Below are 16,623 nucleotides of genomic sequence, written 5' to 3' on the forward strand. Positions count from 1 at the left end.
TTTACAGACAGTTTGTGGGTATCTGTGTGTGTGTGTGTGTGTGTGTGTGTGTGTGTGTGTGTGTGTGTGTGTGTGTGTGTGTGTGTGTGTGTGTGTGTGTGTGTGTGTGTGTGTGTGTGTGTGTGTGTTTCTTGTGTGGGGATTTTGGTTGGCTAAGAAATATGGTCTGTGTGTTTGATTTGTTCATAGATTTAGTTAGTGTAGAAAATGTGTGTGTGTGTGTGTGTGTGTGTGTGTGTGTGTGTGTGTGTGTGTGTGTGTGTGTGTGTGTGTGTGTGTGTGTGTGTGTGTGTGTGTGTGTGTGTGTGTGTGTGTGTGTGTGTGTGTGTGTGTGTGTGTGTGTGTGTGCATGAACCCGGGTTCCTAAACTACTCTTCCATTACAAATAAGAACATAAAAACCTCACTTCAGCATCTTTATTTGTTTGTTTGTCTTCCTGCACCTCTTTCTTTCTCCACGTCTGTCTGTCTACCTGTTTGTCCGTCTGTCTGTCTGTGTGTCTGTCTCGTATCGTACCCTACCACCAAGAATTTCTCAATTTCACAAAAGTTGGTGTATTTTTAGTCCCTTCCCAGCATTCCCTCACGTAACCCTTTCAGTTAAGCTTACCCCAAGTATACACCACAATACACACTCTACGCTTGACAAAATACACCACATACTGACACATATAGATACAAATAGCCCTAGACAACCATTTACGTCCGACAATAGAGCTTAAATTTGACTGAATACTGAATCAAACACGAAATAGAGCTCATACAAACACTACATAGATACAGACAGCTCTACGCAACCAGCAATAGAGGTTAAACTTGACCTAACACTGAGGCAAACAAGAGATACTGATACAAAACCATCCACGGCCCTGACCAGCCAAACCAGGGCCATGCAGACCGCCCAGGAAAGGAGCAAGTGGTCGTCTGCAGGATTCAGTACACACAGGACTTACTTATCCTACAAATCACCAGCGAGGAATCGACACCCCGCCCTTAAGTTTCTCCCCATGAGTGTGGATGGGAAAGTAAAGGAACACAAAGGAGGAATGAAAAGAGGTGTTGTTTTTGGTTTGGTTATCAAGAGTAAAGTTTTTTTTAATTCACCCTTAGGGAAAGTTCAAAGCATGATGGTGATGGAAGAAAAGAAGACGACGACGAAGATGAAGATGATGATGATGATGATGATGATGATGATGATGATGATGATGAGGATGATGGTGATTATTATTATGATGAAGATGGTGATGTAGACACTTTCTCCTACTAGACACATACTCACACACACACACACACACACACACACACACACACACACACACACTTCTTCCGTTACCATCACCACCAACAACACTATCAACAACGACATACATAGTTTCCTGCACCTCCTTCTCCTCCTCCTCCTCCTCCTCCTCCTCCTCCTCCAAGGCGCCTCAGGATGCTGGAGTTTACACAGAGTTGACTAACCCGCCCGCGCCGCAACGAGCCTTAATTAGGAAAGCAGCAACAGCGGCAGCAGCAGCAGGAAGAGGTGGAGGAGGAGGAGGAGGAGGAGGAGGAGGAGGAGGAGGAGGAGAGGAGGAGAAGTAAATAGTCAGGTGAAGGAAAATGCAGGAAAAATTAGTCATATGGAATAGAAGGGAAAACAAAGGAAGGAACAGAGAGAAGCAGCCTTATTAGGTCAAACAAGGCTGTCTCTGTGTGTCAATTTAAAAAACTTACCCAAAATTTTACAAGGTCTAAATGGAATGAAAAAAGTGTGACCTCAGATTTGTTCAGTAAATCTCAAAGAATCAAATGTCAAAAGGAGAAACTTATAATGAAAACTGCCAATATTTTTTTCCTTTCTTCTGCCAAATTTTTCCCTTTTTGTTCCGTGGTGACTTGAGAGCGTCTGATTGGTAATTAACAGGTGAGGAAGGCTAAAAGAGAAACACCTTTACTGATTCTTTTCCTCCTCCTCCTCCTCTTTTCTCTCCTTTCTCTCTCCTTTCCTTCTCCACATCTCCCTCCTTTCCTCCCGCATTGAATGTCTCCCGGTTATAAAAAGGCATGTGAAAAGAGAGAGAGAGAGAGAGAGAGAGAGAGAGAGAGAGAGAGAGAGAGAGAGAGAGAGAGAGAGAGAGAGAGAGAGAGAGAGAGAGAGAGAGAGAGAGAGAGAGAGAGAGAGAGAGAGAGAGAGAGAGAGAGAGAGAGAGAGAGAGCGGGGTAAATGGGGAGTGAGTGATGGGAGAGTGAGAGGGAGTGAGTGAGAGAGAGAGAGTGAGAGGAGTGAGAAGAGAAGTCAAGGTCCCAAGATCGATTAAAGTCTTGTGGGACATTTGGGTAGAGAGTCCCGGGAGAGAGAGAGGGAGTAGAAGAGGGAGAGGGAGAAGGAGAAGGAGAAAGAGAGGGAGAGGGAGATACGTAAGGGGAAGTGACAGAGGGGAATATGAAGGAACAAACGAAGGGTTAGAAGAGGGAGACAAATAAATGGAAGACAAACAGGAAAAATAAGGAAAAATCAATAAATGGAGAGAAAATACGAGGGATAAGAGAGAAAGAGAGAGAGAGAGAGAGAGAGAGAGAGAGAGAGAGAGAAAGAAAGAGAAACATTACTGAATCACTACTACTACTACTACTACTACTACTACTACTACTACTACTACTACTACTACAATCCCGCCATCACCACCACCAACACCAACACCACCACCAAAACCCAGACAACACCGCAGAAGTCCCTGGTTGAGACGCAGGTGAGAGGTGCATCATAGAAGCCTTACAACAACACATCGCCAAGCACTTCCACACCAAGCCAATTTATCCCCGTGATCTACGCAGGTGGGGAGACAAAAGGTACGAACACACCTGCCCGTCCACGCAGTACACCTGGCAATAGGCACAAAGGAAAGGTCACTTCGTAAATACCTGAATGCATTGTAAGTAACACACGGAGGTTGATTGGAACAGATAAGCAACACCAGGTGAGTGATGAGTACAGGTGATAACGCCACACAAGGGAATAGGACATGGAAACACTACAACAATATGACAAAAAATGAAAACAAATGACACACAACAACAACAAATCACGGAAACTCAAGCGCAATAAAACTTCCTTATCCTCACAACTAGACGGTCACTACAGTACGGGAGATGGAAACAAGAGATCGAGGAACGGAGGGAGAAAAAATAACCTTTGTGAGGGTGGTGAGCTAGGGCGGGTCCCAATCACGGCACACTGCGAGGACCATTCAGGGGTTGGGTGTTCCCGCGGCGAGACCCTGATTGATGTGGATAGATAGGAATAGTCGTGGGCGTGTCTGAGATGAAAGGAGATACGTGGAGGATAAAAGAGGAAGGCAAAGGGTGAAGAAAGAGAGCGACAGGACGTTTTTATTGAGAGAAGCAATGAGAAGCTAAGAAGGAAAGGGCGAGAAGAGATTCCAACTGTTCTTGATAGAAATGATACAAGAAAGATAAAAGAGGAAGGTAAAGGATGAGGAAGAAGAGTGACAAAGTGTTTTTTATTGAGAGTAGCACTGAAAAGCTAAGAAGGAAAGGGCGAGAGGAAATGCCATCTGTTCTCCTTCATACAAATTTGAGATAGAGAAACTAATAACGAAAAAATCTACGTAAATTGGAGGAAGAGACGGTAAGAAAGAAAGGATGAGAGGAAAGGGTAGGTGTTTCTCTTGAAGGAAAGTACAAGGAATAACTAACTTGTCTTGAGGGAAACTGAATGGAAAAGAAGCTAAGAAAAGACACCATGGAAATTTGTAGCTTTGATTAATAAAGGAAAAAGAGAAACTGGAAGTGACAAAAATTAAAATAAAACAGATAATGAAAAGGATAAAAAAAGAAGAGAAGGAGAAGAGGAAAAGAAGGAAGAGACTGAATGTGAGAATGAAGAAAGCTAAAAAGAGAGGAAAAAAAAGGGAAAAGAGGAGGACTACACATACTTACAAACATCCCAAAGTAAACATGAGATTTACTGAGCTTCTTCCGGCCCATTTTTGCTCCTCCTCCTCCTCCTCCTCCTCCTCCTCCTCCTCCTTATCCTCTCGTATATCTCTCATCATTGCAGGCGAGTCAACATCACACTCAGCACCCCACAGTATTCTCTCTCTCTCTCTCTCTCTCTCTCTCTCTCTCTCTCTCTCTCTCTCTCTCTCTCTCTCAACACGTCTCTCTCTCTCTCTCTCTCTCTCTCTCAACACAAAATCTCTCTCTCTCTCTCTCTCTCTCTCTCTCTCTGCAACACTGGAGAAGCAGCCGAGTGGAAAAGCAACACAAAATACTTCTTAGATCTCTCTCTCTCTCTCTCTCTCTCTCTCTCTCTCTCTCTCTCTCTCTCTCTCTCTCTCTCTCTGCCTTCCTTTTCCCTGGGCCGCACAGTGCAAAAGTTTCCCCCATCAGTCAATACTAGCGAGGAGGGGAAAACAATACAGTGTTTGTAGTCTTATGAAAATTTAATACAGTGGTGGTGGTGGTGGTGGTGGTATTGGTTCACTTGGAGGTAACGAAAGGTAAGATTAACAGGTAGTAATTCTTCATCTTTTACCACTCTGTCTATTTCTTGGTTAATTTATTTGTTCTTAATTATTTCATATCATTTTCCTGTGGTGTGCTTTCTTAGGTTGTCTTATTTTTGTGTTTTTTTTTTTTTTTTTGCATATTGTTTTGATTTCACTTTTATTTATTTTTTTTTTTGTTCTTGTTGTATCCATGTTGAAACGCTGATTTCATTTCTTATTTTACTTCATTTTTTTTACTTTTACTCTTTTTCAATTGTTTGGGAAGATAATTTACGTTTCATTAAAGTTTTTTCTTGATTTAACTTTGCCATTTTTTTTAACTGATTCTTTTCCTGTACTTATTAATACAATCACACGTACACATGTACCTGACAACAAAGATCTAATCTAACCTAACTAAACCTAACCAAAACCTAATAAAACCTAACCTAATATGACCAAACCTAACTTAACCTATCCAAACCTAACATATCCTAACCAAACCTAACCTAACCTAACCAAACCTAACTTAAGCTAACTAAACCTAGCCTAACCTAACCAAACCTAACTTAAGCTAACTAAACCTAGCCTAACCTAACCTAACCTAATTTAACCTAACCAAACCTAACCTAACCTAACCAAACCTAACTTAACCTAACTAAACCTAGCCTAACCTAACTTATCCTAATCAAACCTATCTTAAGCTAACCAAAACTAACTTAACTAAATCTAACCTAAACAAACCTAACTTTAAGCTATCCAAACCTAACCTAGCCAAACCTAACTTAACCTATCAAACCTAACTTATTATAACCAAACCTAACTTAATCTAACTAAATCTAACCTAACCAAAACTAACTTAAGCTAACCTAACCTAACCTAACCTAACCAAACTTAACTTAACTTATCCAAACCTAACCTAACCTAACCAAATCTAACTTAACCTAACCTAACCTGAACCTTACCAAACCACATAACCTCAATTTGTTTCATTATTTGCAGTAAAAGACTACATTTCATTAACCCCATTCTCCTCAATCAACATTCTTTTACATTAACCATTCAATACACATCAATGGCACTACACACATACCACAGAGTTACCCAACCACACCTCTACACCACACTACCATTAACCCACTGACCACTATCATAGGTTGCCAGAATAAAAACATGCAGTTATTTGACCTTCAACACCGGCCAGATCCCCTTGTTAACTGCTAATGTTTCTGAATAAACACTAAAATATTTCCACTCGTATATGAAACTAATAATTAAGCCGATCTAATACCATACACCAACTGAAGGGTTTAATTATTTATATATTTTGAGAGAGAGAGAGAGAGAGAGAGAGAGAGAGAGAGAGAGAGAGAGAGAGAGAGAGAGAGAGAAGTCAAACCAAATCAAAGAGAAAAAAGGAAAGAGAAGTAAGAGAAGGAAAGAGAAATAAAACAATACAAAACAGTGTGTATGTGTGTGTGTGTGTGTGTGTGTGTGTGTGTGTGTGTGTGTGTGTGTGTGTGTGTGTGTGTGTGTGTGTGTGTGTGTGTGTGTGTGTGTGTGTATAATAACTGCAGGCGCGGAAGGTCAAGGCAACTGCAAGACTCAAGGTGAACCCAACGAGACTTCATTATTTTGATTTTACCTCCTAACGTACGAGGGAGGGAGGAAAGGGCAGGAAAGGGGGCAACGAAAACTGAAGGAGGAGGGTTAGGGAGCAGTAAGGAGGGAGAGGAGCAAACAGGAAGGAAAGAGGGAGGAAAGAGGTAGTCTTCTGAAATATCTTACTCAAACATTATATTTTCTCTCCTTCATGCATCTCCTCCTCTTCTTCCTCCTCCTCCTTGTCCTCCTCCTCCTTGTCCTCCTCCTCCTCCTCCTCCTCCTCTTCCTCCTCTTCAATTTGTATAGGCGCCAATTAAACAAAGACGTGCATCAAACTTGTACCATTCACTTTTAAAACAACGCAAGCAGTCTCTCAGTATCATTATTATCATTACTATCATTATTATTGTTGTTATTATTACCACCATCAGTAATACAACCTGTGTCTATATCCTTCATTTAATAAAAGGGGTCAAGGATATTGTTCCCGCCCCTCTAAGGAATTTGTTAAGGGCGCGAGGGAATTCTATAGAGCAAGTAGGGGAAAGCATTTCATCATGGCAGGCAGGAGTGAAATGAGGCGTGTTGGGTCATTTCTCAAACGGTACGAGGGTGGTTATAAGTAAGTCTATCTGTCTACCTCTCTGTCTCTGTCTCTCTCTCTCTCTCTCTCTCTCTCTCTCTCTCTCTCTCTCTCTCTCTCTCTCTTCGTTGTATGTGACAATAAAGCGTCCAGGAATTTCTTTTGCTCTTCTTTCTCGATCACTCTTGGTGCATCGTTCCCTTCCTTCATTCCCTCTTCGTCCTCCTCTCCCTCCCTCTCCTTCTCCTACTATGAGTGTCTTCCTCATTAAAGAGTTGGGGAAGAGAGCGTACATGAATACTCTGCTGCAGCAACACAGCCTTCCTCTCTCTGCCCCTCTCCTCCCAGCCTCCCTTCCCACTTCCCCACCTCCCTCCCGCCTCCTGCAGGACACCAGCATCCCGCCACAGCCGCCCACGTGCAGTACGCAGGGCGAGGAGTGTCCCAACCAACGGATAGGTGAAACGTAAATGTTTCTTTTTTTTCTCTCAACAGAGCACACAGACACAGGCGACGAGCAGCGCTGGTCTGCTCCGTGGTAGATGTGGTAGTGTTTTTGGCTGTAAATACAACGTGACTTAGCAAGGCTTCACGTCAGAATTGTACTACATACTTCACATCCTACGCGCCGCAGCCGTGACAATACAACACCAAGCCAGTGAGAAACATTGGCCAGGTAAACAAACAAGAGTGAGTGAGTGCGGCCCACGACAGAGATAGTGGCGAGTGCCACGGTTTGGTACCACGCCCGCACCACGCACGGTACACACGCCCTCCAGTCCACAGCTCATAGTACACCCAGTGGCAGGTGACAATGTGCTCGATAATCAGCGTGCACAGTGCCAGGGTGGCCGCGCCACGGGTTCGGGAACTGTAGACACTGGGCGACACAGAGGTGACAGACGTGTTAAAGCAAAACAATGTTCTTCGTTTTCTTTGGCAGCGCGATTCCAAAGTTGTTATGAAGTGAGGTTGGGCGGAGTGCAAGTGGCGGACTTACCCGTCTGGCCCTTGCCCAGGGTCTTCTCCAGGCGATAGGGCCCGACGTACTGGTGGTTGTCGGGGGTGTGGCTGTTCTCCTTCTGCATGGTGGAGGAGTCAGGTAGGTAATCCGGGAACACATGAAAATGTTTAACTAACACTAGCGAGAGCCCGCGAGCGCTCCCCCGCACACTCCATCGCCATGTTGGAACTAGGGGTGGGCGGGCAGCCTGGCGCGGCCGCAGTGCGCACAGATAGCACGGGAGTCGTGCGCGATCAATAGACCTCTCCAGGCACGGCTCTCTTCTTCCACCACTACACTCACTCCGGCCCCAGCCCTCCTGCAGCCACTACCCCAGCCAGCACCGCCCACCGCCCACCGCTCACGCCGCCCACCCGCACCCTCCTTCCTCCACCACCTGCCGCCCCACCCACCTGACGGTGCCCTCTCTTCACTCCGGTAAGGGTGAGGGCACTGCCACACCCCCCGTAAGCACGCTGAGGGGATAAGTAAGCACGCCCTCGTCTTACAACGCACGGCAAAAACGCGAACCACTCCCTGCTCCTCCCCTCGCTGTGTATGGGCGCCGATGGGAAGACTTTAGGTCTTGGAGCGAGCGAGACCAGACGGAACGAGAGCGAGCGAGCGAGCAAAAAAGAGAAAGAGAGAGAGAGGGAGAGTCAACAAGGACGCAGACTTATGCAAAATTCAAGTTCTTGGGAGTGTGGCCAAGTCTGGGTTGCAGGAGTACCTTGTCCCGCTTGAGGAGCATTTCATAACGCTCCATGTCGCTCGGCAAGACCCACATTGCTTCCAGGGCTGCGGCACCACCACCACCACCACCACCACCACCACCAGCCTCGCCGCCGCCGCCGCTGCCGTGATGACTCAACCTCGGCGTCATCCACTACCACACACACACACACACACACACACACACACACACACACACACACACACACACACACACACACACACACACACACACACACACACACACACACACACACACACACACACACACACACACACACACACTGCGCCAAATGTGAAAATGCACACATCCGTAACATTTTCCCTACCTATTTATTTTTTTTTTTGTGGGAGACTAGTAGAGTAAACCTGTCTCTCTCTCTCTCTCTCTCTCTCTCTCTCTCTCTCTCTCTCTCTCTCTCTCTCTCTCTCTCTCTCTCTCTCTCTCTCTCTCTCTCTCTCTCTCTCTCTCTCTCTCTCTCTCTCTATCTATCTATCTATCTATCTATCTATCTCTCTCTCTCTCTCTGCACCCTTGTTTGCCATCCCATTCTCTAATTGGTGACAAGAACTGAAGGACACACGGCTGATCTGTTCTCGCTTAATTGGGAGTCAATTTTGCGTCTAAAGCTCCTGAATAGAACACAGCAAGGTACAGCAAGGTTTGGTTAGCTTAGGTCAGGGTAAGCTGGGTTCATTAAGTTGTGCAAGATTAAGTTAGATGGATGAGATTAGGTTAGGTTAGGTTAGCAAGTGAGGTGAGATGAAGTTACATGAGGTAAGGTTACGTGAGATGAGGTTAGGTGAGGTCAAGTTAGGTGAAGTGAGGTTAATTGAGGTGAGGTTAATTTGAGGTGAGGTTACTTGAGGTAAGATTAATGGAGGTGAGGTTAGAGATTATCTTTGAAGAAATGTTTCGCGCAGTTGTCATTTTCCTCAACTATAACTGAGAACATCAAGAACAGACTTTACAACACGAAAACAAAAGAAAAAAACACAACATATCAAAATTTATCGTTCAAACCAAAAAAAAAAATCCGGTAAAAAAACATAATGATAATAGTGATAACAAACAATACTCACATACGATGGAGGTTAAAGATGTCCGTAACTGTCCGTGAGTGTCCGTGGGTGTCCGTGAGTGTCCTTACTACTCCAGCCCTTCCCATCACTAACAATCAGCTCTGAGGACCCTTGCACACAAGAGAAAATGGTTAGGATGAGTAAGTTATTTCAATAGCAATCACTCACTATCTACGTAATAAAAACATTAAAACCTCAAAAAAGTTATAAATAAATAAATAAACAAAAAAAATCATTCAAACCACGAAGAAAATGATAACAAAATGGTTGCTCAACCTAACCTAGCCTAACCTAACCTTACTTTGCCTAACCTTATTTTACCTAACCTTACCTTATTTTACCTAACCTTACCTTATTTTACCTAACCTCACCTTATTTTACCTAACCTCACCTTATTTTACCTAACCTCACCTTATTTTACCTAACCTCACCTTATTTTACCTAACCTCACCTTATTTTACCTAACCTCACCTTATTTTACCTAACCTCACCTTATTTTACCTAACCTCACCTTATTTTACCTAACCTAACCTTATTTTACCTAACCTAACCTTATTTTATCTAACCTAACCTTACGTTACCTAACCTACTTTAAATAACCTGACATTACTTTACCTAACTTACTTTTCCTAACCTAAACTAAACTAATGGATAACTCATATAAAGCCATTACATGTATCCCAAAGACTCCAGAACACATTACAGAAAGGCAAACAAAGTAGTGTATCTCTGCAATGACACATTCATGCCAGGTGGGTCATTACACTGATGAACGGTAATGACACCAGCGATGATTGATGAAATGGATGAGACCTCGACGTTTTTACAGGGCTAGCGTGGTGAGGAATGGATGAAGCTTATTAGCAAAACACGTGCTGATTGGAGGTGCCTCAATCCTCTTATCGACTCCACGCCTACCAGCTCCACCACCTCCACCACCTCCGCCATCTGACCACCTTCCCTCCCTCCAGCTAACAAAGCAATCAGTTCTTTCTTATATTTTATCTTGCTCAGACCAACCCCTGAGATTCCCTTTCTTTTGGCTATCTCTCTCGGCCATGTTCGGACTTGCATCTAAGTGTGGCTCTCAAGTTTAATCTTTTTTGTTGCCTTTGGTCAGATTTCCTCTTCTTACATAAAGAAAAATCACCCACAGCAATACATTTTGACTTGTGTATGTGGCTCTCATGCTGTTGGAGTCAGTGCAAAGGAGGATGATTAAAAAGATAGAGGGAATGAGGGATATTCCCTATGAAGAGAGACTGAAAAAACTCAATCTGCATTCCTTATAGAGACGTAGGTTAAGAGGAGACCTGATAGAAGTATTTAAATGGTATAAGGGTTTTAACAAAGGGGACATGAATGCAGTTCTTAGGATCAGTAGCGGGGACAGAACTAGAAATAATGTGTTTAAACTTGAAACATTTAGATTTAGGAAAGAAATAGGAAGAAACTGGTTTTCAAACAGAGTGGTTGATGAGTGGAACGGTCTCGGTGGTCATGTAGTCAGAGCTTAGTCAATAGGGAGCTTTCAAAGATGGTTAGATAAGTTCATGGATGGGGATGATAGTTAAAATTAGGTAGCTTAAACATACAGGGCCTGCCTCGTATAGGTCTGGTGGCCTCTTGCAGTTTTCCTCTTTTCTCATTTCCTTATGTTCTTATATTAGCGCCATTACGTATGTATGGAATTTTCAGCGTAGCCACAACCCTCCATATGAAATACGTCACGAATGATTACACTATTGACGAGTTTATGTCCAATCACCAGCTAATGACTCGCTATTGACAGTCAAGGAACGACCTGTGTATCGCACCCACACCTGGCACCGTCCACAGAAAGCCATAGACACCCATAAACATCTACAAACAGTCACAGATATCCACAGATATCCACACACACATAGGCAGCCACATACAGTCACAAACATCCACATACACCTTACAGACAGCCACAGACAGCCCTGGGATCGCAGCCAAACACGTCGCGGCGTCTTACGAGTATCTTGGCCACTACCTCTGAAACGCCAAGTGGATGCTGCTGAAGTTTTAAAAGGTGTCTCCATGATCCCGGCAATAGTTAGGCAGTCTCAAAAAGTCATATCGGTTGTTGAAAGGGTCTTCGTTGTTCTAATAATAGTTGACGCAAATACCTAAGTTTGTGGTCTTACTTTATAGAAAATGGGTCAAAGTAAAGCCTAACTAAAGGAATACATTAGTACTAACCTAGACATGCATACACATACATCTGCAAGTTAAGTTGGTCTGGGTCTGTTTCATGAGAGAGAGAGAGAGAGAGAGAGAGAGAGAGAGAGAGAGAGAGAGAGAGAGAGAGAGATGGTATCATTGACAGTTTTATCAGATTGAGTGTTGAATGAAAAAATCACAGCTTTGTAATATTTTTTCTTTCAGAAATAGCTTCGTTTTTTGCTTTTTTGTGATTACTATTTGTATATTTCAAGATGAATCCATAGCAAAAGTTTGTGTGGGTGCAACAGCGGTGTGGCCTTATCGGGCAATGAACGGTGGTGCAATGAAGCTCACATTGGTCATGAACTGGAGTTTACTGGTGACGAAATTGTTTTGGTAAATCTGGCAAGTGACGGACCCACAAGGCCACGAGACCACGCCTCACGTGCCGGCCGAGGCATCCTGGCGGCCACAAAGGACAGATGCTTAACATTTTGACGGAAATCGTTACTGGGCTCAGTGAGTCACTGCCGGTCGTTCAAGTGACAGGACGAGATGAGAGGGAGAAATAGTGTCACTTTTAGACTGCATGAACTGGTGCACCACCTGCATATATTGATGAGTCGCAAAAGCGTGTTGCTTATAATAAGGATCTGGGATATTTTTTATTCCTAACATCTAAGCTGAATTATTGTCACACAGCAGTACATTGCTTTCATCAGAAATTCCAAATAACCCAGTGTCATGATTGGCTGGCATGTTTCCGTTTGGCAGACATTGCAGCGGCGACCTTTGCGTTAAGAAAAATTTGTCTCTTGCCCAGAAATTCCCGTGTAAAGGCCACATGGTATAGATAAAAAAAAAAAAATGACCTTACTGTTTAATGTTTCATTAACTCACAGCATCACAACTTTTCAAACACAGTTTGGGAATCTGGGGATTCGAACAGTCTGGTGGAGGCATTCCCCACTTCCGCGCCTTGCTCCAAACACGTCACTGGAGAGAATGTCATATCCGGAGTGCATGTACTACGTCTGTATATATATATACAACACTCGCCATCCGCCTTCACTACCACCACAGAGGCAACAGCGGCTCCACCAACACCAGTACTTGTCACGTAAGCCACACTGTTTTGTTGTGAAGTACAAAAAGCACTAATCATTGACTAATGTATTGTGAAGAACACAGCCTGCTTCCATGCAGGTCATTTGAATACACTGGTCACTTACTTTCAGGAACTGTTACTGCTGCCTTAGGCACCTTAATAGTCTCCTCGGAAGTACGAAGACCACTGACTAATGTAAAATTTCCAAAAAAATCTCAAATTTCCTTTTCAATCCCAGTACAATCAAGAAAATTTTCCAAGATAAACTGACTGACATTTCATATTGAGCCAAACTTTATCTTTACTGGTAAAAATACATAGGCATTTACTAAGTGGTCAGCACCACCTCAAGCGCTGGTGCAGAGCAAAGGTCACCGGAAGGCCTCATCACAACGTACTCCATTCACTCTGTCTCACACATGAAAACCCCTCATGCACTTTCAGGCCTCAGTGACCCAGTGTTTCCTTCACACCATCTCTACATCTCTTTTCTTTGTTCTTCCACTATCCTGACAATTTGTCTCCACTCTATCTCACAAGCCACGTGACTTTCCCTTCCCACCAAGCCTGACCAAACATGTCCATCATGAAAGGTTCCTGTACAACTTGCACACATTGAAAGCTTCCCATTGCTGCAGTGTTAGGATCGAGAACACCATTCATTTGAATGCTTCCTCATGTCTATCTCATCCACAGAGTCAAGAAATGGAGACTTCCAAGCTGTACCAGCTCCTCGATGGACGGGTGGAGGAGAAAAGGGATTCGGATGGAAAGGACGGCTTCAAAATATACCACATCCAATGGGAAGAAACATTTGATGCAGAAGGAGGCTTCAGAGTGTTCTCCATCGGCCAACCCTCTAACCAGCCCACTAAGTGTGTGCTGCTGGTGGGGGTAACAGGAGCAGGAAAGACAACTTTAGTCAGTGGAGTCTTGAACAACTTCCTTGGGGTCAGCTTTGAAGACCCCTTTCGCCTACAAGTGAAAGAGGACACTGGTCGCGAGATGACTCAGAGCCAGACAGACTTCATTACTGTCTACACTATTTACTACAAAGAGGGAATGAAGCACAAGTACAATCTGGTGCTCATTGACTCTCCGGGCCTGGAAGACACAAGAGCAGAAGACCAGCCACGTGACATAACACACCAATTTGAAGAGTTTATAGCGTCAGACCTGGGCGTTGGTGATTTGCACTGTGTTGGCCTTGTTTGCAAAGCTACGACAAACAGGGAACTCAAATCTGAAAAGACTTTACTAGAAGAAATCATTTCACTGCTGGGAGAAGCTGTCCCTGAAATCACTCACATTTTTGCAACCTTTGCTTGTGATGAGCCTTTAGTTGAGGCTGTTGTGAAGAACGCTGGTGTCAAGTATAAAAGCATGTTCCAGTTTGACAACGGCATGCTTTTCTCTCCAACTAGTGCCAAGTCTGACAAGGAACTAATCTCTCTGTCTCACAGATGGGACAAAATGAGAGAGCATTATGATGCATGGTTTGGAGCATTGACTAATGCTTTTCCTTTGAGTTTGGAACTCATTAGAGAGAGGAAATATTTCGATACATGCAAGAAGAACTTGAAGGCACAGATAGAAAACTTAGCTGCTTCAGTAACAGAGATGGAAATGAATAAGAATGCTTACACCAAATATGAACAGCAAAGAGTTACAAATAAAGACTGGAAGCAGACGAAACGTGTAGGCCTTCAAGGAAATCAACGGGCAGTCAACTGTAACTCATGCCAGAAAACTTGTGTAATATATACACATACTAACGATCATCAAGGTGGAGGTTTTAATCCAGGTCAGATGATTGCACCTATCGTGGGTGCAGCTGTTTTTCCAGTACCAGTAGTTGGTGCAGTGTTAGGTGGAGTCGCCAGATCAGTATTTTCGAGGAAGAAGAGAAGACAACGAAGATGCCAAGTTCCACAAATCACTGTTTGTCAACAGAATGGTTGTTCCCATCCCATGCAGCAACATGCCTTAGAGTCTACGAAAATACAGACAAACATTGATGAAGACATGAAAAAGCTTTATGAAGAAGCCATCTCAAAGACAGAGGATGCAAAACCTAAAATTATCAAAAGTCAAGAGGAAATCTTGAGCTGCAGCACAACTATTGCCCAAACCACTGTAGAGTTACTAAATCATTCAAAGACAGTAGAGAAGCTGACCAAAGAAAGTTTTCTTTCTATTGATGACCTGCGTTCCCAGCTCAGCAATGAAATCAGTCTGGGTGAGGCTGACATCATTCCTCAAGCAATAAAGTACATTGCTATTGTTACAGAGGCGATGGCAACACTTGCATCGCTCACTGCTGAAGAAGTCCTTGGCAAGCATGAACTTGTTAAGGAAATGCTACTCAAAGATTATGAGGACTTTTTCCCATAGAACACAGAGACAGCACTGGTCAAAGGAACAGTGTAATGGATAGCTACTTGTGTTTGTATAATGGCACATCGCTTCACTTCTCACCATGCGTATCCAAGACAAGAAGAGCTGAGTGATGCCAAATGACTGTGTAGACTCAGTGTTAAACGTTCATAGCTTTTGTTAAATAAGTCCACAATATGAGATGTAATGCAGACTGTACCCATACTGTTGTTGTGTTTCTTTGCTTTGTGTTTTGTCTTTCAAGTGTGTGAAACCAGTTTTTGTATTTATTTTTAATACAGTACATGACACACTATGGTTATTTGCTTATATAAACGCTCCCTCTTTTTGAGTAACAAGTTTCTGCAGATACGAAGGTTTTCTTTTCATTTCCTTTTTATTCATTCTTTTTTATCTTTTTATTTGTTTTATTGATTTTTTTTTTTTTTTTTTTTTTTTTTTTGCTAGATTTCTGTAGAAGTTATAGAGTTTCCAGGTGTGTTTTCATGGTTGTAGTGAATGTTTACTTGGCTATTTACGAGGCTACTGGACTTGTTGCCTTCATGATCCTAGTGATAGTTCAACAGGTTCTAATGAAACCTGCTGGATCTTTATGATTTAAGGAATGGCGATAGCTTAACAGGTAATGGTGGTTTAGCAGGTAATCAGCATCACCACAAGAAGAGACATCTAAGAGAGCCTGACTTTTCTTATGAGAAGCCAAAATTTTTTAATAGAGATCTATCGCGTCGATGTTTGTCCTCGTCTCCTCTTGCTCATATATTCTGTACACACTTAATTTCTTCAGTACCAGGACGCGCTTTCATATTCCTTTTGCTAACTATTTTGGCGATTTTATACAGCTTCAGAAACATATGTCGGGATTAGAATAGACTCTGGCTATTATTCATTAGTCCTCTAAAGACCATTCCTAATGCAACCAAGATCTTCAAAACACCCCAAAAACCAAGGTAAAAAATACGTCTCAGTAATGAAGGGGTTAATTTACTGTTGTGGTTTCTGAATTTCCCTTGTGTCGCCAGGATAAGAAAAAGCACCAACAAACTTACACATGCACTGAGGAAGGTAATACTGGTCCGTCCTGCTCACAACACCGAGGATTCGAGGAAGTCCATGTAAATACCTAACTGTGGTCTTCCTTTATAGAAAATGGATCAGAGCCAAGCATCAAGGCCAACTAAAGGAATAGATTAGCACCAGCCTACAGTCCTATAAACAACATTTATACCTGCTAGTTAAGGTGGCCTGGGTCTATTTCAGAGAGAGAGAGAGAGAGAGAGAGAGAGAGAGAGAGTGTGTGTGTGTGTGTGTATAATTCACCACGGTCGTCTGCTGGTCATCCAGCCAGTCTTCCCCATTACGGAGCGAGCTCAGAGCTCATAAACCGATCTTCGGTTAGGACTGAGACCACAACACACACTCCACAC

The 16,623-nt window shown here is 43.3% G+C and overlaps 2 protein-coding genes across 2 annotated transcripts in view; one reads left to right on the forward strand and one right to left on the reverse strand.

The window, feature by feature from the left end:
* Positions 1–7,984, reverse strand: part of LOC123510626 (serine/threonine-protein kinase BRSK2-like) — a 168,040-nt gene extending 160,056 nt beyond the window's left edge. Inside the window, 1 exon segment of the mRNA XM_045265911.1 lies at positions 7,684–7,984. Within this exon segment, the coding sequence (XP_045121846.1) occupies positions 7,684–7,771 (88 nt within the window). The 5' untranslated portion in view covers positions 7,772–7,984.
* Positions 7,985–12,604: 4,620 nt separating this feature from the next.
* On the forward strand, positions 12,605–15,547 carry LOC123510630. Its single transcript, XM_045265925.1, has 2 exons — positions 12,605–12,811; positions 13,496–15,547. The coding sequence occupies exon 2, from the start codon at positions 13,505–13,507 to the stop codon at positions 15,191–15,193; it is 1,689 nt and encodes a 562-aa protein (XP_045121860.1). The 5' UTR covers positions 12,605–12,811; positions 13,496–13,504; the 3' UTR covers positions 15,194–15,547.
* The last annotated feature ends 1,076 nt before the right edge of the window (positions 15,548–16,623 follow it).

This window comes from Portunus trituberculatus, chromosome 29 (assembly GCF_017591435.1).
Source record: "Portunus trituberculatus isolate SZX2019 chromosome 29, ASM1759143v1, whole genome shotgun sequence".
In the NCBI taxonomy this organism is placed as follows: domain Eukaryota; kingdom Metazoa; phylum Arthropoda; class Malacostraca; order Decapoda; family Portunidae; genus Portunus; species Portunus trituberculatus.